The sequence below is a fragment of the Notothenia rossii genome (genome assembly GCF_949606895.1).
Source record: "Notothenia rossii genome assembly, chromosome: 8".
NCBI classification, from domain to species: domain Eukaryota; kingdom Metazoa; phylum Chordata; class Actinopteri; order Perciformes; family Nototheniidae; genus Notothenia; species Notothenia rossii.
Genome location: NC_136906.1, coordinates 73,992,307 through 74,018,142, shown reverse-complemented (window position 1 = coordinate 74,018,142; position 25,836 = coordinate 73,992,307). Strand labels below are relative to the sequence as shown.

At 38.7% G+C, this 25,836-nt stretch overlaps 4 protein-coding genes across 4 annotated transcripts in view; 1 reads left to right on the top strand and 3 right to left on the bottom strand.

The window, feature by feature from the left end:
• The window catches only part of aven (apoptosis, caspase activation inhibitor), a 38,319-nt gene extending 29,329 nt beyond the window's left edge, over nt 1-8,990 (bottom strand). The window contains exons 1-2 of the mRNA XM_079643766.1: nt 8,737-8,990; nt 4,491-4,662 (exon numbers count right to left, since the gene is read on the bottom strand). Coding sequence (XP_079499892.1) covers nt 4,491-4,662; nt 8,737-8,925 — 361 coding nt within the window. The 5' untranslated portion in view covers nt 8,926-8,990. The remainder of the gene's footprint in view (nt 1-4,490; nt 4,663-8,736) is intronic.
• chrm5b (cholinergic receptor, muscarinic 5b) lies at nt 8,865-12,708 on the top strand. Its single transcript, XM_079643765.1, has 2 exons — nt 8,865-8,982; nt 9,773-12,708. The coding sequence occupies exon 2, from the start codon at nt 9,845-9,847 to the stop codon at nt 11,381-11,383; it is 1,539 nt and encodes a 512-aa protein (XP_079499891.1). The 5' UTR covers nt 8,865-8,982; nt 9,773-9,844; the 3' UTR covers nt 11,384-12,708.
• A 745-nt stretch (nt 12,709-13,453) lies between these two features.
• Nucleotides 13,454-17,740, bottom strand: emc7b (ER membrane protein complex subunit 7b). The gene is made up of 5 exons (XM_079643768.1): nt 17,371-17,740; nt 16,158-16,277; nt 15,907-16,045; nt 15,362-15,442; nt 13,454-14,321 (listed from the first exon to the last, which is right to left on the bottom strand). The coding sequence occupies exons 1-5, from the start codon at nt 17,607-17,609 to the stop codon at nt 14,172-14,174; spliced, it is 729 nt and encodes a 242-aa protein (XP_079499894.1). The 5' UTR covers nt 17,610-17,740; the 3' UTR covers nt 13,454-14,171.
• Nucleotides 17,741-18,893: 1,153 nt separating this feature from the next.
• LOC307015259 (KATNB1-like protein 1) lies at nt 18,894-23,912 on the bottom strand. Its single transcript, XM_079643767.1, has 10 exons — nt 23,687-23,912; nt 23,040-23,163; nt 22,860-22,897; nt 22,369-22,651; nt 22,153-22,268; nt 22,016-22,066; nt 21,615-21,704; nt 21,393-21,491; nt 20,080-20,173; nt 18,894-19,496 (listed from the first exon to the last, which is right to left on the bottom strand). Exons 2-10 carry the CDS (start codon nt 23,046-23,048, stop codon nt 19,464-19,466), a joined length of 813 nt encoding a protein of 270 aa, XP_079499893.1. The 5' UTR covers nt 23,049-23,163; nt 23,687-23,912; the 3' UTR covers nt 18,894-19,463.
• Between the last annotated feature and the right edge of the window lie 1,924 nt (nt 23,913-25,836).

Here is a 25,836-nt window from a genome sequence, read left to right as displayed (position 1 = left end):
AGGGGCTGCGTTAGATCATTCGGATCGCATCCAAACGTGTCGACTGCACATCACAGAGAATTATTTGACCCACAGTGGAAACTTCAGTCTCATGCTTTGACTGTTATGAAGACAGAGGAGCGGGCATTTCGCCGACAACTGTAAACAGGCTTGTCAGTTTGAGCAACTGGCTCAGTGCGGAGAAGTACACAGGGTGGGATGAGAGTGTAAGAGAGAGAGAGAGAGAGGTTCCAGGTTGTTGTATTGAAAATATTCAGGAGAATATTTGTCATTGCTCCAATGATAATAAACAAACATTTGCATAAAGCATATTTGTCCACTCATATGTTGATAAGAGTATTAAAAACTTGAAAGATATTCCTCTAAGGTACATTTAGAACAGATAAAAAATGTGCGATTAATTTGCGATTAATCGCGATTAACTATGGACTTCATGCAATTAATCGAGTGACAGCCCTAATTTTTATACATCTGAGACCTATGCTATTGCCTAAGTGCACTTTAAGTTTTTGTTTTGCAGCTGGGGAAATTGGCCTAGCAGATGCCCAAATGTTTCCCTTCATCTGAGCACCTTAAAGAGAACCAAATGTGTCTTAAGGCTATACAATATTAAATTACATATACAACAATATCTGATATAAGAGTCACCTTTTTGACCAAATCATTCCAATAAAAGTAGTGAACATGAAATCATGATTTTGTTTTAGTTGTTTCTTCACTTCTTTTCCTCAGTCACACAGACAAGCTCTAAGAAGCGCTGAGTTTTCTATCATACTTTGGTATGTAAAGCCTCAGAAACCTGTCTAGTGTTGAGCCTTTTTATTAAGTCAAGCACTGCCTCTCTCCTTCTGCTCAAGTCAAAAGGGAACTTGAAGGTGTTTTACTGATTATAAGGTGATTTTTATTATTAACTTTCCACTTTGTTTTCCTTCTTAATAGCTGGAATGATGAGAGTTGGGCAGCAGATTGGAGGGTCGTGGACTCAGCTTGTGTTTAAAAGGTGATGACTTGTGTGTTTCCACTCTACTGCGCAGGCAGAGGAATTAATGATAGTGATGTGTTTAATTGTCCGTTCAGAATTAAGTACAGGCAGAAAATCTGCCAAGTCTGACAAAAATAGCGTAGATAGTGAAGTCATGTCTCATTAAACTAAATAGTGAATCCACTACTGAGTGAAAATCTGTGAAGGAATAACTTTCGCCTCATTAATTAAAGCAAGACTTTCCAAGTTGATCCCAGAGTCATAAAGTCAATGCACTGATTCTGTAATGTAAAACTGTGTGACTTAGATTAAGCAAATGTGTGTTTCATTGATTATTGATTACACTTTTCATTTAGAACAGGAGGTGGAGGAAAAGATCTTTAGGGTGTATTTATATATTATATATGTATTTATATATACATTCTATGGGTGGAGACCAATTAAGATTTTTATTTTCAATCATAATCATAATAAGCCAATGTTCTGTAAAAATCGTTTGGTCAATAGAACAAAAGAAAACCATAAACGTGTTACATTTCCCAAAGGACAACTTGACAAATGTGATTAATTGCTTTACTTAAATCACAGTAATTCAGTTTAGCATAATGGAAAACAAAGAAAAAGTATGTAATATAAGCTTCTGAGAAGAACACGTGATCAGTTGAATACTTTTGTGTTACAACTCAATTGTAAGCAATTATCAATATTGCAGTAGAGTCATTTTAAAGTTGAAAGTTACTTGTTTGAGCTCTTAAGATCCTCCAAAAAAAACATGGTCTCTTTATCTAAACTTCAATGCTCTCTGCCTTTTAAAGCCAGGTAGAACAAAACAACCCCTCCCACACAGATATATATTTAGAGTTTAGTTTTAGGTTGCTCATATGTGCTCAGCTCTGACAGTGAGCAGTGGACGGAAACATCATCAGACAGTGTGACAGGCTGCTAAGTAGCATTAAAACATTGATCAAAATATTTCAAATTCCGCTCATAATCTCACAAACATCCATGCCTCCGTCACTACCTTTCTGCTCTGGGATTTTGAGTCATTTAAGAACTTCAAGATACGTTACAAAGGTTAACAAACACTGCTCAAACTCAAAGCCATTTATGTCTTAGAATACATCAAATCTGCACATACTTTCCAACAACACTACCAGAAAGCTGCAACACTTCAACACCTTGGAGACAATGAGTGATGGTAGAGCTCCACATTAAGAAGTATTCTTCAGTAACTCAAGAAGCAGGTTTCTGTGGCAGATTCCTGATTTCAGGGCTACTTTAATTATCCAGGAAAACGACTATTGAAAGCATCGCCTCCCACGTACAATTAAGTATCCTCTAGAGAGCGGCAGCCTCTTGCTGTACGGCATGACTAATCTGATAATGTGGGCAAAACACAGAGACGAGAGATACGAGTCAAACAACTCACAGGAGCCCCTTTGGCATTTACGCTAAAAGAGAAGGGGAGAGAGAGACAGGGCGTTAAAAAAACACTCCAACTCTCTCTAATGGCGTGAGAAAAAAAACAACAATGCTCTAAAAACAGTCGGCTGTTAAACACTCATGCCGAGTGAAAACTGGCCTCGAAACTTCCTGCCAAAACACGAGCAAGTCCTGCATAGCTTATCAGAGTCAACTCCTGGACATTAAGCTGGTTCAAACCCCACTGCAGTCAGCATGTCGTTGTGTCCCTGAGACACTTCCCCCCAAATTGCTCCTGTGGGGATTGCCCACAGTATTGAGCATGTAACATAATAATAATACATTTGATTTATATAAGTAAAAAGATATCTAAAGGAGCATATTGGATAACATATGGCAATATAACAAATAAAAGGTTTAAAGATAAATAAAGTAAAGGACAGTCAGTAAAATGCGGTGTGGAACAGGTAATGTAAACATGTTTGTTCAAAATGTAGCCGATTTAACGTTTCACACCAATCAGTAAAGCTGGCTTGAAAATGTCTTCTTTCTAAATGCTGACATTAAAATAACTTTTTTTGAATACATAACTTGTCGATGTATTCATTTTAAAAATGGCAGAAATGTTAATAATTACAGTGTAATATTATTATGTTTTGATAAATCCAAGCCTCTGAAATTACACTTGAAGCTGCATTTATTGTTACGGTTGTATTTGGCTGGGCTTAGGCAAGGCAAGGCAAGTTTATTTATATAGCACTTTTCAACACAAGGCAATTCAAAGTGCTTTACAAAAAATGAAAGACATTAAGAAAATGGCATTTAAAATCACTTATTAAAAAGAAAAGTTAATAAAATAAACATTAAAAGACAAAATACATGGATAAAAGTTACAGTGCAGTTTAAGATATGAATAGTTCAATTAAAAGCAGCGACAAAAAGAAAAGTCTTCAGCTCAAGCTCCAGTGTTATCCCCACGTGTTGCTGTTTGGTGTAGCACCTTTATATACACAGTCTATGTGCAGGACACAGTGGGGGGGGGCTGCAGCTGGTTCTGAATAAAACGCTGATGAATGTAAGCCTGAACAAAAACAGGAAAGACCGAAACAAAGATCTGAAAACACTCAAATGCTCATAATATCAGAAGAAAAACTGCAATCAACCACTTTCAAATTAGACAGTCATTTAATTTGTGTTCATATTAAAATATTCTGCTCATTTTGAGGTTCACTTGTGTATGTTGTTCCTCTACTGTGACATGTTTCTTCCACAGTGATATTCAACTGTTTAAAACATAACATTTTAGTACTGCAAATAATCTGATGTTTGTTAATGAATAAAAAGCCATCGTGTTGGTGTAATTTGAATAATGGCATCGTAATTCCTATAACACAACACTAGACAATATAAAAACCAAACACTTCAACAGCACAGTAAACAATACACTGTAGTACTATGCAAGAAAGCCAACAGCCATGGCAATATTACTCAATTACTGCACTCCAGGGAGCTGCTAAAATGCGACACAGTGGGGTTGTTATCTGGGAATCTGTCCTGAATATAAAGAAAACCTCCAGCTCTGCTCTAATAAGAAAGCCCTGAGCTTCCATCGTTAGTGCTCCTCTGGGGGAAGAAATATCAACAGAAACAGAGATGAGACTGTTGAGACCCCCAGGGGGCCAAAGCACGGACCACTGAGGCTGAAACAAAGACAAACAAGGATTTTCTTATGCGGCCGTCTGACAACCCAGTCCAACACTTCTTTTAAACTAATTAGGATACAGAGACAGAAAAGTTCCACTAGATTCAGAAGGGTGATTTGATACAAAGTGCACTTTCTATGCTTCTGGAAAAGCTGTGCACAAATTTAAAAGTAGAAGCTTGGTACTTTTCCTTTAATCAGAGGATGGTTTGATCTCTATTGGTACAAAAGAATTTGAGAAAAATGAAACAAGATTGTGGAGCAGAAGTGGAGCTAATTGGTTTTATTTCTTTGATGTGACACGCAGACATCTAGCCACCACAACGAGAAGCAGTACAGTGATATTTCAAGTTTGTGGGAAGCTAAACAAAGCTCAGATCTTACCTGCTGACTCCATCAGGACGTGGTAGTCTGTTCCCCTCTGAGCGGGCGTCTCATCATCAGGCTCCTGGCGCTCCGACGCCTCGTAGCGATCCCAGTTTGACTTCAGTTTCCGCCTGGAGAAATCTTCCCTACTGTTGTCTTCCTCCTGAAAGTATTCCCCTGCATCGTGGTCCTAAGAGAAAAGGAGGAACACGGTTGGTTACACACATTTCTGGGAGGATTTGGAATAATGGCAAAGCATCGGAAACATAATGCTCTTCCACTGTCCTGGGAAGACAACAGATATTTGTACATCTTGTTTTCCCCTGTAGCATCTTGGGAAATGTATTTGAACATGAAGCTTCTCTTGCACTATTTTATCTGTTGTATTTGTTTATGTCCTAAATATATATTAAAGGTCCCTGTAGCGAGTAAAACTAACACAGAAAATACCTCCCCAAAACGCCTCGTTGGAGATACGATGTCAACCGTACCCGGAACGAAATGGACCAATCCGTGGAGCCGTTACGTTAAGCCCCCGCTGATTGGTCCAAATTGACCAATCCACGGACTTCCTCACACACACACTCAGTGCATGCAGCTCTGCTGATCTCTCCTCCCTGGCTGCAGGCTGATAACAGACAGTTGGGATCGCGGCGAAATTCTCTCTGCAGACCCATTCTCTCTGCGTTTATCAACCTTTCTCTTACTCAATATCAAGCCACACTTATTGTTTTTACTTCGGCTGTGACTTTGTGTGTGCTCAGGGTGAGTTTGGCTGTCGCTAAACAAGGAAACCACACCTCCACGGAGCTTAGCGCGATTCACAACGTCCCGACCAATCAGAGCACACTGCGCTCACAGGGAGGGTGGGGGCTGGAGCTACTGGAGCTACAACGAGCCGTTAAAGGCAGAGAGTGAAATTCAGTGAATACACGTAGTTTACAGAGATGCTGTTTGAGAAACCAATGTGAGTTTGGAAAATTGCACAATATAAATGTATTCTAGTAGACCTCAACAATGGAATTATGATTAGTGGAAATGGCCATGACATGGGACCTTTAATGTTGCACTGTTGGAGGAGCCTGTGACTTAAGTTGTTCATTGCCATATCGACTACAATGTAGCTAATGTGCACATGACAATAAAGCCTTGAATATTGAATCTTTAACAACATAACATATGAAATAGGTTCAAGGTTCTTTATTTGTCATACGAACATAGTTACAGAGTAGTTATGTCGATGAAAATCTTAGGTCACAGGCTTCTCCAACAGTGCAACACAATAACACAGAAAAACAGAAAAATATAGTGCAAGTAAATATTAACGGCCCGTCTACACAGCAGCGTTAACAAATCTTCCAACGCTTCTGCCCATTCACTTTGAATGGGGGTGACGTCACGTTGTCTCGCTTTTCGCCGAACTGCATTGTGGGGAAGCAAAGCGAAGATTTCCAGGATTTCCAGGATTTTCAGGATTCAAAAGTTGAGCAATGTTCAACTTTTGAAGCTGAGCTGGAAGCGTCAGCCAATCAAATCCCGCGTATGCAAATCTGACAGTACAAACGCTAGCCAATCAAACCGCGCGTAAACTGGGAGAGACATACCGCAAGTTCATTTCCTCATATTCCAAACGAGAAATTACGGTAGCAAGTCACCCGGTTCTTTACAACCAGTCACTATTTACCGGGATACAAACCGGAGGAACCAGGAAGGTGGCAGAGACAGTGGGTGAAACTGGTAGGTTTTCGCCTGTTTGGGGAGTTTATATATATATGTATTGCTCGCATAAAATCCCCGGGGTTTTTTGCTTCGTATGTCGGGGGCGGGATATTCATGTGATTAGTTGTTGGTCGCGTTGCTCGCAAAAAATCCCCATCAGACACGCCCACCTCCAAGATTTTCAAGATTGTTTTAACGCTGCTGTGTGGACGGGCCGTAAAAAGTCAATAGAAAAGAAAAATAGTTTAAAAAAAGTGAAGTAGTGAAATAAGAGTCTACATGCAAGCTATTGGAATGATACATTAGATAAATAGATAAATAATTACTAAGTAGCAGATGAATGTTATGGATGTTGTTACAACAGTTCCGTTGTTTAACAGTCTTATTGCCTGTGGGATGAAACTGTCCCTGAATCTTGTGGTTTTAGTCCGGATGCTGAGGTAACGACTGCCAGACGGCAGCAGACAATACACCACCTTTCCAGAAGCTTTCAAAAAAGGCTAAGCTGCATATCACTCAGCTGGGGTAGATTGAACAAAGAAATGTCAGATTGTGTGAAAAAGTAATCCTGCCTTCATTTTTACAAACTTCAAAAAGTCTCACTTTTGTTTGGAGCTATCTATGAGTCAAAATGTTGCCATGGCAGCGCCACACAAAGGAAATTATTGAAAGAGCGATTTGTTAAGTGATAATTACCACATAGCTCTTATTCATGATTGGTAGCTACGTCTAAATAAAGGGTCAAGGCAAACTGGCACGTCATTCTCAATGAAAAATAATAGACGTCAAAAACGGAACTAATGAAATGTCTCTGCGTCATAGATTCCTTTCTGCTTTGTCAAATAGCTGCACGAACCTTCACCAAGGTTGTCAGGGAAATGTGTCCACAGAAAGTTAAGTTTTTCTTGGTGAAAAACTCAAACACAAAAACAGAACAATTTTCAGTATCATCAAAGACCCCATGGTAACAATGGATCCATCAAAGCAGACTTTTCCATGATTGCAATCAAGGAGCCGCTATGCACCTAAAGGAGATTTGTATGATTGCAATTACAGAGTCCCTATTGTTTTTCCATTCTGTAGTTACCATGGCAGGAGCATCTACTGACAGAACGGCCGTAGAGCTTTCATCTCCGAGGCACAATGATGATATTGTTGAGGAGCTTCATCACTATGATTCCTCTCTCAAGTCTACCTCCGTACATGCTGACAGGAGCTCATCATGTTTGTAAAGAGGGAAATGAAGATGTGATCATGATGACACACACCTGCTTCTCTACTGTACAGCAATCAACCAGTTTGTTCGTCAAACTTATTTATGTTACATCACTTTTATAAAAAAACATTATGAACATTATTTTGAAAGTGTTTACAATGTTCAATAGCAGTCTCTGCAGATTATGAAATCAATGCAGCTGTAAATGTACAGATTAGGCCTTAACACAAAATAAAATATCGATATACCAAGATAGAAAAACAAAAACACAACACTGATTTATAACTTCTTTGACAAACTTGTTTTTTTATATCACTTTTGTCTTTCGTGTTTACAATGCTCAGTACCAGTCTCTACAGATTATGTTGGTGCAAAAGAGATAACAACTACACTGAAATTAATGCTACTTCAGGCCGAATTGAAGAGGACGTGCAAATGACTTTTACATCACAATCTGAGAAGCGTGTGCATTTTTTGGGCGACACAGCTACTAAATTACTATTTGATACACAGCAGTTAGGCAGGGTGGTGTAACGGGCAGTAATGTAAAGTAATTAAGTAGATTTACTCAAGTACTCCATTTTGAGGGACTTAAGTACTTGAGTATTTAAATGTTGTGCTACAATGCCCCACTACAATTCATAGGTAAATCGTGTACTTTTACTCCACTACATGTATTTAATACCTTTAGTTACTTTACAGATTTGGATTAATGATGTGAAATATAATCAACTCTTAAAATCAGACTTTAGTTCCACCTGGAGTAAATTCACAAGCTACCCTGCAGTATAGAAAATCATTAAAACTAGCTGCACCTTTACCAGCTTTCATAACACTTTAATGATCAATAATTATAATCAAAAAAACATATCATAAATATTATTCTGAAATGGACAAATCTGCATAATGAGTACTATATTTACTACTATATTTTGATGCTAATGTTTTTCTACTTTTACTTGAGTAACATTTAGACTGCAGGACTTTTTTTTCTAACAGAGTATTCCTACACCCTGCTACTTCTACTTTGACTTAAGTACAGGACCTGAGTACTCTTCTCTTGAGAGAAATTAATCTCTGGCAACGGGGGCAGTTGTTATTATACATCTTTTTTTTGTTGAAAATTGTATTTAAATTGTTTTGTCAATAATAGACCCACACAAAACACTAAATTGAAAATACACACAATACATAATTTACGAAGACGTACTTATTTCAGAGGGCAGAGGTGCAGAAAGTGCATTGTCCAATCGTCTTTGTTCAATCACAGAATAATTATGGTAATTATGGTAATTATACATCTATGGGGCAGCCTTTGTAACTTCTTACCCGGGGATGGAGCTCCGCCGCCGGGCCGCTTCCCCCGCGTCCTCGGCCCCGGTAATGGTCTCTTTTCCCCCGGCTTCGGGTCTGCCCTCCTCTCCCTCTGCCCCGGTGCTCACCGCCTGAACTCTCTCCGTCGGTTCCCCCGCGGCCGCCTCTTTTCCAGCTGCCTCCTCTGCCTCGTCTGAACTCCATTACTGTTGTCAACCGTGGCCGGACACTTCAGCGTGTAACACTTCAAAGTTGAGCGGAGTGAGTGTTACATGGAACTGTGTCCGACAGCAAAATGGCGTTAGATGGTTCCAAATCCTATTTTGACCAAAACAATAAAAGTAATCTGTTTTTTTAAGGAAAGACACAAAAGGCATGTTTAAGTTCCAGAATTGAATGTCATTTTTGTATTGTATTGTAATTGGAAAACAAAATTGCCCAAAATGCAGGCAATGAAGGCCATATAGCCTACAGTAGATTACACCAAAACAGATACATAAATAATTAAATTGAAATACAGAAATAAAAAGGTCAAACAAAAACTGCTGCATGGTTTCTGAGCAAAAATGAATACAAAAGGTTTTAAAAAGCTTGTTTTCACTAGATCTCATGCATTCAATTATATGATCTGAGGTTTATTAAATTACATACATTTCAAAACAGCTTCAATGTTTTTCTTATGAATAAACAATTGTTCAATATTTGTTTGCATTACTAAAGTAACATACTTTGCTCTTTAAGTTTAAAACACAAATATAATACATTTTAGCAAATAGATTGGATAACTAGTTACATAAGAACATAAGAAAATACACATAAGACATGTGATGTTGCTGCTTCCAAAAATGCCCAGAGAGAACTTGAACATATTTAAATGAAGACAGAACAAACCAAAATATTAATAGAACAAAAGTGTAGACCTATATAGGTGTAGTTTTATAACCCCTTGAAAATGGTGTATCAACAGGGGTTTAACTTTACATAATAACAATTTTACAAAAAAATTACAATGTGCAATTGTGTCTGATTAATGTGTGTCTTTGTATTTCAGGATAACTCTTAATGGAACCAACATTTGGAGCCTTCCTCTGACCTGTCAACAGTAACACAGACAGACAACAACATGGATGTAAATCCTCCAAACAACACTTTTGCCAACACCTCACACGTCCAGATGTCTTCCCACAACGTGTGGGAGGTTATAGCGATTGCTACCGTGTCAGCCATTGTCAGCTTGATAACGGTTGTTGGTAACGTGCTGGTGTTGCTGTCCTTCAAAGTCAACAGCCAGCTGAAGACTGTCAACAACTACTACCTGCTGAGTTTGGCTTTCGCTGACCTCATCATAGGAGTGTTGTCCATGAACTTGTACACCACGTACATCCTGATGGGTTACTGGTCCTTGGGAAACCTTGCATGTGATCTCTGGCTGGCGGTGGATTATGTAGCCAGCAATGCTTCGGTTATGAACTTACTCGTCATCAGCTTTGACAGATACTTCTCCATCACCAGGCCGCTGACTTACAGAGCTAAAAGGACTCCAAAGAGAGCCGCCATCATGATCGGCCTCGCATGGCTGGTGTCTTTTGTCCTCTGGGCGCCACCCATCCTGTGCTGGCAGTACTTTGTAGGAGAGAGAAACGTGCCTTCTGACCAGTGCCAGATCCAGTTTTTAACAGAGCCTGTGATCACTTTTGGTACGGCCATTGCTGCTTTCTACATCCCTGTCTCCGTGATGACCATCCTTTACTGCAGGATCTACAAGGAGACGCAGAGACGCACCAAAGATCTGGCAGAACTGCAAGGCTTAGCTAAGGAAAATGTTTTAGAGGGGACTAAACCTCAGAAAACCATCATTCATTCTTGCTTTCATTTCACAAGAGAGAGGCGAGAACGGAGTCAGGCCTCATGGTCGTCCTCTAACCAAAGTAACGTCACTAAAATGACAACTAGATCAGAGGATGCATGGGTGAAATCTGATCAGATCACCTCCTTCAACAGCTACTCCTCATCTGATGAAGAAGAACAGCATGTTTCAATAGATACCCCACAGGGATCATTCAAAGAGCAAGAGAGTGTTCAGAGTAATAAGAACGGGGAGGTGGGGGGTTACACAGAAGAACTGTACTTCTCCACTCCTAAAAAGAAGAGCAGTAAAAAAAAGTTGTCTTATAAATTCAAACCTGGCTCCAAGCCTAAAAACGGCAAACCTAAAACAGCGTCACCCTGCCTGCCTGAAGCAGAGCAGCCTCCCAAAACCGCCTCCCCTTCGGCCTCCTCCACCTCCAAACCCCTGGACCCCGTCCTGAAGAGCCAGATCACCAAGAGGAAGAGGATGGTGCTGGTGAAGGAGAAGAAGGCAGCGCAGACTCTCAGCGCCATCCTCCTGGCCTTCATCCTCACATGGACGCCGTACAACATCATGGTGCTCATCTCCACCTTCTGTGCCGAGTGCATCCCCATGTCGCTGTGGCACCTGGGCTACTGGCTGTGCTACGTCAACAGCACCATCAACCCCATGTGCTACGCCCTCTGCAACAAGACTTTCCAGAAGACCTTCCGCATGCTCCTGCTCTGCCAGTGGAGGAGGAGGAGGAGGAGAGGCGAGGACAAGCTGTACTGGTGTGGACAGAACGCAAACGCCAACAATAAAGTGACTTGATGTGGCACATGCTAATATTAGAGCAGACGTGTGGATGTTCTCGATGTATTCTGTAGTCAGTGGTCATCGTCAGCATGAAGTGCTGCATGTGGTTTTTGTGTTAAAGTATACTTGTTGGTGGAAAATGTGCTGAGCCGGATGCAGAACTTAAACTGCTGCTCCATATTAGGTTGCTATACAGTCTTACAAAGGTTTAAATCAACTTTAAGAACTCAAACTATTTTATAGTCTTGGGGAATACGACTAATTTCACCAAAGTCATGAATTTCCAATGTTCATTTTCTTGAACCGACATGTTGTTAAACAAAATTCTTTCTAGATTTTTGTTGCTGAATTATCTTACACTTTCAATTTTTTTTTGTAAAAAACATTGCAAGGAATTCAACATTACATTTCTATAGAGGAATATGAAATGAATCCCTATTGTAGTCACACTTTTAAGCTTGAAGGAATCACTTCCACACCAATGTAGACAGGATAACAGGACTTTGTAAAAACATACTTTTAACGTATACTGCATGAGCATTAGAGTAAAAACTCTGAACTGGTCCTTTAAACCTCATGTTATCCTTCTCTATTCGTTCACCCACTTGCACTGTATATATAGGACATACTGTAGGCGTACACATTTCAAAGTAATTCATAAATAATAGTTCACTGATTCTGTTTTACACCCAAATGTATCAATTGCTTAATGTATTGTATCAGTGTTGTGTTTCTGTTTTCCTATCTTGGCAAATCGATATTTGATCTTGTGTTTAAGGGCTAATCTGTACATGTCTGTGCATTTACGTAAGAGATTGTTTATGGATCACACCTCTTCTTTCTCTCACTATTCAGATTACTGTAAAAACTTCAACACAAGGTATTTGAACCGAATTAAGCCGACCACCATGTCTCTCTAAACGATGACTGATGCTGTTGTAAATGATTGCATTTCCATCGTCTTTTAATGATGTAATGTCAAAAGTTATCTCCCTGAACTCTGTGCCTTTTGTTCTGCCGAGAAGCAAAAGAGCTTTTTGATTGGATTTGTGCTCATGGTCTGTGTGCAGTATTGTGAAAGTGAGTCTGTGTGTTCTGATATGAACAGTAAAAAAAACAAATCGAAGGCAGAAAATCACACTTTTGTCAGCATGAACCTTTTACATCAAGTGTTGAATCTTGCTTTGTACTTGTATTTCTTTTTTAATAAAAAGATTGCCAATCATTACCCGCTCCAATAGTTGATAGCATGGATGAACGTTACAGCTAGAATGACACGGTAATATTGATACCTTTGGTTGGTAATTTTATATCATTTTCCTTTTGCCCTCATAACTGGTAAAAGACCAAAACCAACAATAACATTGATTTTAATAACAACCTGTGTAGCCAATACTTAATATAGTTTATAAAACGGACAAGTCAAATCAAGCAATCTGATTGGTTCTTAGCCGTGATATACTGAGCGTATACCACGGGTAGAATTGTAAGTTACTTTTCACAACAAGTCAGTATCCCTCCGCGTCTGAGAAAAACAGTATACCGTTGGTCTGAAAAGCAAACTGCAGACTGCTTCGCGTCGGGCCGAACCACGCCCCTTAGCTGTGATATAATGAGCATATACCACGGCCTGTCGTGAGCTATTGCTTAAGTATTCCTCTGTAACATAAACCTCCATTGTCCAAACACTTAGAAAATCACAAGAATAAAACACTCTTTTTCACTGGGTTACATGTTTTTATTACAATGACCATAACTGGTTTGAAGTAAATCCCATAAAAAAAAACATTACGCTGCTGTAAGTACAGTAAGTGCATCAAAACAGTTGGAAATAGTCTCATATAAATATAATATTTTCTCCTGTTTGAGTAGCATTTGCTAAAAACTACAGTCTCAACCTGTTTTAATAAATCCTTAACCAGAACATGAGCTTTTTATTTTATTTTTTAAAGGTCTTCATGTATCAGATGGATTAGCATTGTTGGTTTTGGTCATGCAATGTGAATCGTTAGGTTTCTTTATTTGAACAGGTTCAATGCACAAAAGGACTTTACCTAATGTTGAATAAGGACAAATGCACAGTACCAGGTTTTCCTCTTTAATAAAAGTTAAGTTACAATAGCGATTTTTTTAATAGCAAACTCAGCTCTTTCATCCTTAGAGCTGGCAATCATTACATTCCAATTAATAAACCATTAGCAGTGGTAATGTACAGTATGGAAATACTGACCATACATTACGCCACACATAAATAAATAAAAAATAAGAAGGCCATGTGTTCCCTCTCAAACAAAGATGGTGTGAAATAAAAACACAGTTGTTATGATGTTATCACATTGCAAATTTATTTATCTAGGCTTTTTTTTTAAATAAGGATTTATTAGTCTTAAAATTCATGTAATATTCATTCAGTCATATCACTGGAAAAAAAAAAAAAACATGAACATCTCTGTATATATGATTTCTTTCAGGTAGTAGAATTAGCAGCAGTGGAGAAAAAAAGCACACCAAAGGGTTAGCACAGAAAAGATAGGTGAGTAGCAGAGCCACATTTAGAAAGTATAGAGCAAATTAAGGAAAACAGCTTTGCAGGGTTTCAAGACATTTCTATCAGTGCAGTATGAAAAAGATCATATTTTTTTCTCAGTCTCCAATAGCATATTAGAAATCAAGATGTGCTTAAAACATCTAATAATAGAGAAACTGTACAATTGACCCGGAGGAAAAAAAATGACACTTAAAAATCTTGCTTCCACGGCATAACTCGTTCTTTCTTTAAGCAGAGTGAGGAGGACTTGCTGTACTACCTCCTCTTCACAGCCGGCCTGGTGCCTTTGCTGGTTACAGCCTTACTGGAGGGCTTGGAGCCGCCGGAGAACAGCTTGGTCATGAGCTCGGAGACATCTGGCAGCTCGGGGTTGGGGTTCAGCATGTTCATGGACTGCTCCATTTCCTGTAAAGACAGCAGAGAAATGAACACAGATGTAGATGATGAACTGAAGGCTGGGGAGAGACTCCGGAAAGCCTTACTTATTAAAAATAATCCCACCCACAAAATGATATGCAAACGTGGAAGGAAACTGACTATTTGTTTCAGGAAATTACACTAGCAAAAATTCATACATTATAATTAGAGATGTCCCGATCCGATCACGTGATCGGGGATCGGAGCCGATCACGTGATTTTCAAAAGATCGGAGAAAAAAAATCGGGGATCGGAATTTTTTTTAATTTTTAATTTTGTATTCAATGTTACAAAACAAAAATGACCATGTTCAAGTCTTACAGTCATCCTGAGGCCTTAGTTTTGGTTTCAAATTACAGAACATCATGTATGTGTTGCTTCTTTGGGGCTTGTTTTCATAGACCTGGTTGCTTATTTCTCTCAAATCTGGCAACAGAGTGGGCGCAGTGTCTAATTGTAGCAGTAAGCTAACGAGTACTGATAAGCTTTATTTTGTTTTGATCCAATGCTGCACAACTGAACTGATCCAATGCTGCTGTGAAAAAAAGAAGCTATATCCATGTTGGATAGAATATCCAATTTAAATAAAAAAATAACCTTAAGGGACAACTTGAATGCTTTTTTTCTTTTTTTTCTCTTAATACATTGCATAAAGATCGGATCGGGAAAAATCGGTATCGGCAAATTGTCAAAATCAAATGATCGGAAGCAAAAAAAGGTGATCGGGACATCCCTAATTATAATAAACCTGAATCCTATAAACTTGAGAGAAATCAGAATCAGGTTTTTTGCCAGGTAGATTGACACGTACGCGGAGTTTGACTTGATGTCATGGTGCATACATAAAAGTAAAACAGGTAAAAGAACTATTTTAAGAAAAATATAATAACATTGAAAAATAATACAAAATATAGCAGTATTTACATAGAAATAGAATGGAATAAAATATGGAATGAAATTCCGCAGTAATAAAAAAAGAAAAACCAATATTTCTGATACAACTCTTCAGACTGTTAAGGATTCGTTACCTTTCTCATCTCTGGGTCATTGGTGTTGACCACCTTGGGCAGTAGAACGATGATCAGCAGCGGCAGAACCATCATCATAACCTGCAGGAGCACCAGAAACAATTCATTAAAACAAGAGAGCCAGAAGCACAGGAACTATCTTTGACACTTTTATCCAATATGTATAGAATGGTATGAACTGTAAAATGATGCTGATAACTGAAGTCAAACACGAGCAACCTACACTCAATGAAATCACAAATTAAGATGCTTAATAAGAAGATTTAAGGAACACACAGTTTGGTTTTTCCACTGAATTAGACGGTTAATCTTTCTTCTGGTTAATGCATTTGTAACGGTTGCTGTTTGGTAATCAGGCGAAGGTTTGGTTCTATTAAGGTGAGGTAATGATATGCATAACAGTAAACAATTAAAAGTGTTCTTCAGGCTTTCCTGAATGAATCTAAATGTTCACTAATCTCAATCTAAACAAATATGGTATATTGGAAATCTCTCCTGAGGGTATCGATCATACATATTCAGAGAAACAAAAGCAATGTCCTTACCATTGGGTTCATGAGGAAGTCGGTCCATCCCCAGGTTTCTCTCTTCATGAAATAGGTCTGAGGGCCATTTGCTCTGATTTGAAGAGGGTATGGCTGGCGGATTACTTCTGAGGTCTTGATGTAGTTCACAAGACGTGCCCTGTCAAATGACTCATGGTTAATTCAGTGGTTAGAGCTTCCTCTATACAGTAAGCCGAATAATCAGGCCAACATGAAACTCATTTGGGTTTCTCACTGTAGGGAAGTCTTACCTCATTTTGCCTTTTGATGTGATGTCAACACGCACTGGCTCAAATCTATAGTTAGGGGTGATAACTTCCACAACATAGGATCCGGAGGGGACGTCATTCACAGCAAAACTGCCATCAGTTCTGTAACAAAAATTGGACTTAGTCAAGATACACATGTAATAAATTTAGTTCATAACAAGCTCATACTTCTTAAAACAAATACCCTTTAAAAAGCTCTTGAATCATCTGGAAAATGCATCGGCACAACGCACACAAAAAAGGAATGATTTCTGAACTCATGAAGAGAGTTACACACACTATTATCTTATATAAAATGCATTGTTGTAGATTAAACAACCCCACAAAATAAAAATAAAATGTGCACAACATCTACTGCAGTAATATGCAAGATACACATTATTGCAGCGGTTATATTAATGAAGAAACATCACATACAATACTGACAAGGAACATTTCCCCAGCTAATTGAGTACTTTTCCTACACACTTTTGCTGGTGATTCTTACATACTTTATTGCAAGTTGTGAATGCATGGATTGTACTGTGTGGGGTATTCACACAGCGTGGAATCCTGTTTGTATTACAAATTCACGTAAAAGCATTTCAACGTTGTAGTTGTTCAATCTGGGTCCAATTCACTAATGATTTACTTTGTAAAATACTAGGTATATTAGCAGTACAGTAATGCTTATTATCATATATTATGTATATTAACGAAGGGTGTTGAATAGATGAATTGGAGTTAAAAGTGTTTGTCCCCAAAATGTAGTGGAGCACATTAGATTACATTATGTCACTTGTTAGAGGCATTATATAGAATAAAATACAATGACTCAAGTAAAGTACACGAGTATATGTACCTAGTAACTTTCCACATCTGAATATTACCTTCATAACATCAGTGTTGCATCAACAGACGTGTCTCGTGCAGCTAAGGTTTGTTATGGTTACAGCGACAATGAGGCCTGGCTGAGCTCGAAATGCAATAAACAACTAAGTTCAGTGACAGGTAGGTAAAAATGAAATAACCGTGTTGTTGTCCATGTTGGCAAAAGTTACCTTCACAAATATTAAGCTGTTAGTTAGCACGGTGAGAAATTGCCATCTGCCGACAGCAACTGCCGTGCGGTTATCCGGCTAGCTTCGAGGCTAATGATACCTTAGCCTCGCTAATAGGCTAGCTAGGGGTTAGTGAATTAAAAGCTGTTTCTTACCTCACAAACCCCACGAACTCTTCACCTTCCACGAATATCCTGGCCGAGGAGACCCAATCTTGTGTTTTCACCCCGGGAACCACCGCTCTTCCCTCGATTTTGAACCGATCTCCATTGGGCTGTTGGACCGAAACACCTGCACCACCAGGCCCCGTTTCCATGTCAGAGAAACCCAACGCCACGACGAGCACAGCCTGGAGGAAAACCCATAGCAGCGGTATTCTGTCTCTGTGCAACATGTCGACTGTCTTTATCAAATTAAAATGTGGTCTAACTGGATGAATTCAGGAGCAGTTGGACAGAAGGAGCGAGAGACCCAGGCTCATCAGCTGTCTCTCTGCGGAAGATGACGTCACTTGAAATACAACTTTATTGACCAAACCGACGTTCACACTCTGTTGACGTTCACTGTGTAATAAGCAATTGTTTTGCAGAATAAAAAGGATTTTAGATGAATAAATGTTGTTTTTTAAACGAATACAGTACAGCTGTATAACTCCTTAGTTGCAAATAAATATAATTTCATTGCTATATGAAATGATAAAGCAAATGACAATGCATGTGTAAACCATACTTAACATTATGTGTTTCATTTTTACATTAAGATTTGTTTGTCTTTATAGAAAATAAACCAAAACACTGACAAGGAAGATTTTGGTAGATATTAATGCAAACAAATATGCAACCAAATGAACATCCAACTCTTAATATTAAAACAATATATGGGGTTTGAAAATAAATCAAACACAATAACATGTTTACCAAATATTGAGTTAAGGATGATGATCTAATCGTACACATATACAGCTAAATAGTCATATGTTGGTTTTCTTTAATTAAACCTAATATTTTTTTTCTTTTACATTTCATTTAGCTGACGCTTTTATCCAAAGCGAATTACAATAAGTGCATTTGGCCAAGAAGATACAAACTTATAGAAAACAGAATCATATAAGTACATTGGGTTTCATAGAGCTAAAACATTTCAAGTGCTACTCAACTAGCTATCGATAAGCCAGTCCTTTATTAGTATACAAGTGCTTTGTTATTCATCTTATTGCTCGAAGTGGAGTCGAAAGAGATGAGTTTTCAGTCTGCGCCGGAAGATGTGTAAGCTTTCTGCTGTCCTGATGTCAATGGGGAGCAAACCCACGTGTTTTCGCTGATGGGAATTTTGAATACTAGTTTCATGATTGTGCATCCATTAACAGCTTAACACTTATAAACAGAAAATCTGAACTTATGATTGATAAAGTTGTAACAAAAAGAAGTGTACCAACTACAAACAGGAAAAGCTCAAAAACTAGTTTGGCCACTGTGGAGGACTTATTAAGCAAACTAAGCAAGACCACAAGGGAAGAGCTATGCCAAAAGTTTACGATTGTTTACTTACACAGTGACGGCTTCATTTGCCAAATGATGTCCTGATTAAAAAACGAATCTGTTTGAGCCATTGTTAATGTACCTTTTAAATATATAAACACACACAGATCACCTTAAAAAGAATCTAAAAGAATACATGATTGATTTTTATCAAATTTATTTAAAAGATTAAAAGAATCACTTGTGTTTACATCATGCATCATACAGTCGAATGTCATGAAGAGGCAAATTGAAATCAGGAGGAGCTCTAATAACTTAAGACTGTTGCCGATTCAAGTTCCTGATTCAGAGGAACCAAGGCGCGAAAAAACATTAAAACAGGAGCATTCATTACATCCACAAGTGCATTTGCATTCAATGGCTAAGAGTGGTGTAGTGAGAGACGACGAGCTAGGCACTTCATAGAGCGACGTTACACCCAGTCTCATGGAGGTCCACTAAATATGCCCCTTCACAGGAAGGTCCACTTCAATGTGAAGCAGTCGTTTGCCGTGTGTGTGTGTTTTGCAGAAAGGCTCTCAGCCCTTCTTCAGAGTCTCCACCTCTAGCTGAGGGAGTTGCCTGAATTGTCAAGTTAATTCCCAGTAAAAGACGTTTGGGTGTGAGTGGCAGAAAAAGCCCATCCATTTCTCTGGCATCACTATAAGTTCAAAACACAGACATGATCCGGCAGTAGTGGTCAAATCCTCAGAGTGCCACGAGAACAGCTGTCAGGGCAGCTGCGATAGATAAGACTGGATGGCCTACGAGAAGAACACGAGATAACACATTAGTTGTCTTTACAGAGAGTTTAACAGTGCACACATTCAAATAAGATATGATTTACATACTGTCTACACCAAAAACTGACTATTAAAAAGGGGATGTGGCTTTCTGCAACCAATTCTTGACTTGTATAACCTGTACGTCTTTTTAAATCCTTTTATTAAATTGAAAGATGTGAATATAGAAACAAATGAACCACAATGCAAACTCAACTCATATTATATGTGCTTATGCTATTAACCATAAGCAAACAGTAAGCCTATAGAGGACCTGGAGGTGTTTCTTTTTAGAACGGGAGTGTCCACCCAAAATCAACAAAGGGTGGAAAATACAGAAGAAGCACTCGAATGCGTCTTTGTGACACAATGTTCAACTCAAAACATGTTGAGCATGAAAGTAGAACAAGCAGACAACCCAGGCAAAGCTTGACAATGAACATTTAAAGAATAAATGTTTTGAGGGATGGTTAAATGTAATTGAACTTATCCAGTCCAGGAAAATCATTAACAGGAACTTCCTTATTCTGAAAATCCCTGATAAGTAATATATGAATGTCCTCACCTTTGCCAGTTCTCCAGTAGATCCTGGAACCAAACATGACCGGGCTCCTTCCTTCCACAAGTCTTTCAGCCGCTGCTTCATGACTTCAATATTCCTGCAATCAATATACACACATGACAAATGAAGCTCAGCGTAAGTTCAACCAGGAAGACCGTCTTTACTCATTCATGTATTTCTATCTCCATGTTTCTACTCTCTCTCCTCTCAATAAGTGACCGGGGGCGTCACTCTTCAGCTTAGCCAATCACTTCGCTCTATTCCCAAGAGCCTATCATAGCGTGCCATCAAACCCTTTTAAATCTGCTCTCCCCTCTGACAGCTGTCATTTCAGGTGACTCAACGCAACCCTCCTCCACCCCTTTTCCCCTCCTGTCCCTCTGAATCCAGGGTCAAGCTAAGCCCCTCCCCTTCAGACCGACCCCAACTATCCATTCACCACCACCAGTGTCTAGACCCCAGGGGGTTTCATCGGATCGGTTCTACCCTCCCGAATGATACTTCCTGCACAATGTGGCCTAATCGCCAAGACTACTGTCACATTCATTTGTGTATCTGCGCATTAAATACATATTATTACATCAAAAAAGTCTCTCCTGATTGAAATGCAATATGTGGAGAGTGCAAATCAGTCAGTGACCGTAGAAACACCAACACACACGCTCTGCTACAAGACCTCCGGACACAAGCTCACGTTTAACTCAGCAGCATAAAAGCTTCAGGTCATACCAGAAAAATAAATTTGAGACACATGCTTGAGTTCATTAATTTCTACTGAGAGTAGGCAAATAATGGACGATGTGAATACACTGGTACAAATGTGGTCAACGGAATCTTTGGTGCCATTTTGAAATTTCCCTATTGAAAATGACACAGCAATGTGCCCGAGGCCTATTGTTAACTCTATTTTGACAGTCATTTGTTTCAATAACAAAACCCAACACGCATATTCACCATGACCCCAATGCAATATTAAGAAGTAGTAACAGGATTAGTGAATGGCAAAATAACAATAAATAACACAAAGTATTATGTTATGGAAGATATATCGAGTCTGCTTCTTAAAAATAAATATAGTATCCTATGTGGAGGTTATTGCCATTTGTCTTTTCGAAGAAACACTGAAGAAAGTTGTTCATTTTATGAAGACAGCTGACTTGTTCATGTACGTTTCTTGTGCTCAGTTTCCACTGTGCTAGTTTGCAGCATTTAAAATCATAATAAAACATTCGGATAGTATCAAAAATGAGAAATGTTAGGCTTGAGATTGAAAGTATCTGTGGTGTCTTGGTTGTATTTAAGCATGCATAGCCCACCTGTCTTCTGAACTGTCCCGCAGTCTCTTCTCATTCTTGAGTTCTGGCCACCATTTCCTGATGACGGATTGAACCCAGTGTAAACCCACCATTATGTGTCTGTTAATAAAACAAAACAAATACAATTAAAGCCGACAAGTTTGTCAAATTACAATTTTAAAAGTTATCTAGCAAATGTTTCCAGGTCATAATAAACAGGTTATAAGTCACGGGGACACTTACTCTTCATATTTACTGGCAAGAATCACTTTCACTAGGGGCATGAGGTCAACACAGCAGCCAAGTGACAAACATGGTGCTTCAGTTTGAAGACTGACGGGAAACAAGAGAAAACACAAGAGAGAAAGACAGTTAGTGAGCTGATTTTCAAAAAGGTGAGCCGACAGAGGGAAAAAACTAAACAATCTTAAACGTTGACTTTAGTCTAATTACATTTCAGCTTGTTATAATCAATATCATTGTCAATTTAGACGAGAAAAGACAACAGATGGACATTTGTCGCAGTTCCAATTATGCTACATGATCTTGTTTAACACAGATGTTCTGTATTGTGCAGTGTGCATTAGATAAGGGAAGCTGAATCAGTAAAAGGCATAAAATGGTCAAATTCAGATGAGACTCACTTGTTTGTTAAGACAGGTAAACAGTCAAGCAGCACCCCTGTGTCTTCAATTCTGTAAAAACCACAAATGATTAAATATTAAAGATGTTATTTGATTCAGGATTTAACACAAAAGCCAGCTGTCACTTGTGTTTTTACCTTATTAGGTAGGCCACTAATTCACTGGCGTTTCTACACCATAACGTTTGAGCTACTTTTAGTCGGAGGCTCCTTCCAAAAAGGACTCGAGTCATCGCTTCATGGTCCTTTGATATCTGAATGTAAAGAAAAACAATGCACAAAGGGCATTCAGTTAGTATCAACCCCAAGAGAGATAAGCAAAAACAATTATCAGTGATAGATTTAAGATCTCACCTCTGTTAAATTGCTGTACTTGGAGCTGGCCCCTGCCATCTTGGAGGCCTCTGCGGAGTTCACAGGAAGCCCGCAGATGTCGTTGAAGAGCATGCCCCGCACATCATCGGAGCACGTCAGCTCATTTTCTTTGTTGGCCATGCCGGGGTTACTGGCACGGCCTACATCTGAGGTTCTGCGGTGCAGCTTTAAGCCCACCTCCACCAATGGACAACCCTTCCTCTTGCAAGATGACAGTCTTCTCGCTTTTCCTGTGCTCTGTACTCTGTAATTGACTTGAAATCTGCCAAAAAAAAGACAGTCAACGTGAACCTGTTGCTAAGCTTTCATAGATGGATAAAACCATGAAATGTAAAAGCCACAGACAAGGTGATAATGTTTATGAAAAGGTGCTTTAATGATCCAGTGACTGAGAGGGTAGATCTGTGGGACACAGAGTGAGTGATTGATCACAGTTAGATGAATCCAACAGATGTGGATCAGAGACTCACCTTTCTTTATCTAAATCTTCCTTATTTATATTATCCACCTAAAACGAAAGGATAGGGGATGAAGCCACCACTACAATCTCTACTTCTACAACACCACTGAACTCTACTTCACAGTCACCAGGATATGAGGAACACAATTGTTTACACAATAAGACGTATTGCTCTTTCACATGTCCCTACCTGCTTCATGTTCTTTTCAGCAGGAGAATGCAGGCAGGATCGCAGAAAGCCATAAGGTTGATTTATTGACCTTTTAAGACTTCTTGATACCAGAGATGCTTACCAGCTTCCACAACAAGAGACACTGTTGGACAAACAATGAGAGGAAAAAGTTGCAGTTACTTTCCGAGGCCTAATAACTGAACTGGTTAGCTCCCCCTCCAACAACATGTGATCGAGCATGTAGTAAAGAGGTTCAAAAAGACTAAAAGCCAACATTCAAATGGGATAAACAAAACAAAAACGCTATATTTGAGTTACAAAGGCGTTGGCTGATGCGATACAAGTTAGCTAGGTGAGCTAAAACTAATGTCACAACATGTTAATTTAGGTAGTAGGTTTTATGTTTTGCGACAAATTGGACATCCGACGGTTGGAGGAGAGCGTATTGTTACGTCCATTAGCTCCAAGTTAGCTTAGCGTGTTAGCTTTAAACTACAGTAGTTAGCTTATAGCTCTGCTATCAAGGATACACGGAGACGTTCAAAGTAACTAGCCGGGCCGCTAATGCAAGCTAGCTGGCTAGTTAGCCGTCAAAGTCAGGGAACATATGGCTTCAGCAATACTACTTTGTTTTCACAATTTAAACAGCGAAGTTAGATACCAACCGATTCATTTTGTGAAGACGCTTGAGGTATCCTCAGGTGTGTAAATCCAAAACGTGAAAAACGGGTTAAACTCAAGAGCAACTCCTCTGTGTGTGCAGACCGTTTCAGACTTGAACCATTCAAAAGATACACCGCCGATGTGTGGGGATTGTGGGATTGGTTTTTGGAAAAGAAAAACTGCAGATTTAGCGACGACTGCTGGACATTACGAAACACATTTCTAAATCCTAATGTGCAGTGGTGCCACCCAGTGCCATGAAGAGTGTATTGCAGCAGGAATGCATGCTATGTTTTTCTTATTAAGATAAGAGATAACCCTTATTAAAATTCAGTTTTTGAAGAAGCAGGACAGCAATAGATACATTAATAATACAATGATTGTTTCATCAACCTGGTGTGAGCTGTTAACTGCTGCTATTAATCACCATCCTTGAAGCCTGCAATATTTGCTCATGAATAGTTTTCCATTTTTCCCCTATTCTTATTTTAGTGAAATATATTGGCCTACTCGTGTTCAAAAAAGTCTCATCTTGTCTTCTAATATTACATGTTATTTTATAAAGGATTATAGTAGCATAAGTGAAGTAGAATTACCTATAAATTAACAGCATATTACAGTTTATGATTTAATATACTTTCCACCTCTGAGCATGCCACCACGTGAAGCATGAAGAGACAAAAAAATAGAAACAGGTTTATTGCCAAGTAGGTTTACACATACGAGGACTTGGTGTACATGGTGCATTCCAGTTAAAGACGATACAAAGTAAGAAGAAAAAACTCTAAAACAATGATGTGATCCAGTCGTGTGGCTTCTTCGGTCTGTGGATATCTCCTAATCTCTTTAATTCTGTTAATAGGATTAATTGGAAGTTAATCAGACATTGACTTTAAAGCAGCTACAATTAAATAGTTAATTACTTTGAGTGTTTTTTCTTCTTCATTAGAGTCGATTCAATTTTATTTTCATTACAATAAGATACACTTGGAGTACAGGCACAACAACAATGCTTTTGAGCGTCTAACCAGAAGTGTAATAATATATATTTTAAATAGTCTTTGAAATATTTGTTTATAATAGTATTATTTTCTGAATTTGTTTTCAATCTGTGTCCAAAGCAAATTCCTCATATTTGTAAACCTACTTGGTAATAAACCACATTCTGGTCCTGATATGAATACAATAGATATATAGGAACCTATAAAGCAATCTTGACTATATTTTCCCTTCTTTTTCCTTTTAAACCCAGAAATGCTTACTTCTGAAACAATCGTGAAAAACTGTGCGTGTCTTATAACACTCCTAAATAATTGGCAGGTGCTTTGACACGCAGTAGAACAAAAATAAACATGTTTAGAGAGTTATAAACAAATATATATTGCATTAAGTTGACCTGAGTCTACCTGCTTTTCGAGCTGTAAACATGCTTTTCTTGGTTTATTGTGACACACAATGCATTTCATTTGTGCTGTTTACAAAGATTTTCCGTACACATAATTCATATTTTCTGAGTCTCACAAAATAATGATCAGATCCTTTGGTCACGATACAGCACCCCAAGCAATGTTCCTTAAAAAGAATACACAAGTCAAATATGGAGGCAAAGCAACATCATGTTTTCAGCGCCTCCAACCGATGTGGTCTAATTCAAAACTCTTTTTGCTTTTCTGGGTCTTCACGTCCTCTTCCCAGCAGGGCCTTGAGCGGAGTATGATTTGTAGATAAATATTGACCGTTTACAGCTTGTGAATTTATCTGAGCACTGTTCAGTCTGCTGTAGGCAATATTTAGTTTTGGAAAATGTAAGGCAGGTCTATTTACAGCTTGATGATTCCTTACAATACACACGCTCTCCTTCAGAAATGGAATAATATAAGACTTTTGCTTTTGCAAATCTGCTAACAATTTGTGTGCTGAAGAAGCACAAGCATAAAACAGCACAGAAATACAGTACAACATATTTGTTATTATTTTGATGAAGATTTTAGAGCCAGTCTGAGTCTTCAATCAATACAAATAAGAAAGTACCCAATAAAGAACCATAAGGTGTTCAGATGTGGTGGGAATAATTATTATTCGGACCTCTGTGGTTTCCCCCCTCTCTTCATACAAACAATATCTCATTCAGAACCTATCAAAAGGTTACATG

Coding starts and splice junctions, on each gene's coding strand:
- chrm5b (XM_079643765.1), top strand. CDS start 9,845: ATGGATGTAAATCCTCCAAACAACACTTTTGCCAACACCTCACACGTC.
- emc7b (XM_079643768.1), bottom strand. CDS start 17,609: ATGTTGCACAGAGACAGAATACCGCTGCTATGGGTTTTCCTCCAGGCT. Junction 16,046..16,157: donor ACATCAAAAGGCAAAATGAG/GTAAGACTTCCC, acceptor GTCATTTGACAG/GGCACGTCTTGTGAACTACA. Junction 14,322..15,361: donor ATGACCCAGAGATGAGAAAG/GTAACGAATCCT, acceptor CTGTCTTTACAG/GAAATGGAGCAGTCCATGAA.
- LOC307015259 (XM_079643767.1), bottom strand. Junction 22,269..22,368: donor AGTACAGCAATTTAACAGAG/GTGAGATCTTAA, acceptor CTTTACATTCAG/ATATCAAAGGACCATGAAGC. Junction 21,705..22,015: donor TTACCTGTCTTAACAAACAA/GTGAGTCTCATC, acceptor GTTTCCCGTCAG/TCTTCAAACTGAAGCACCAT.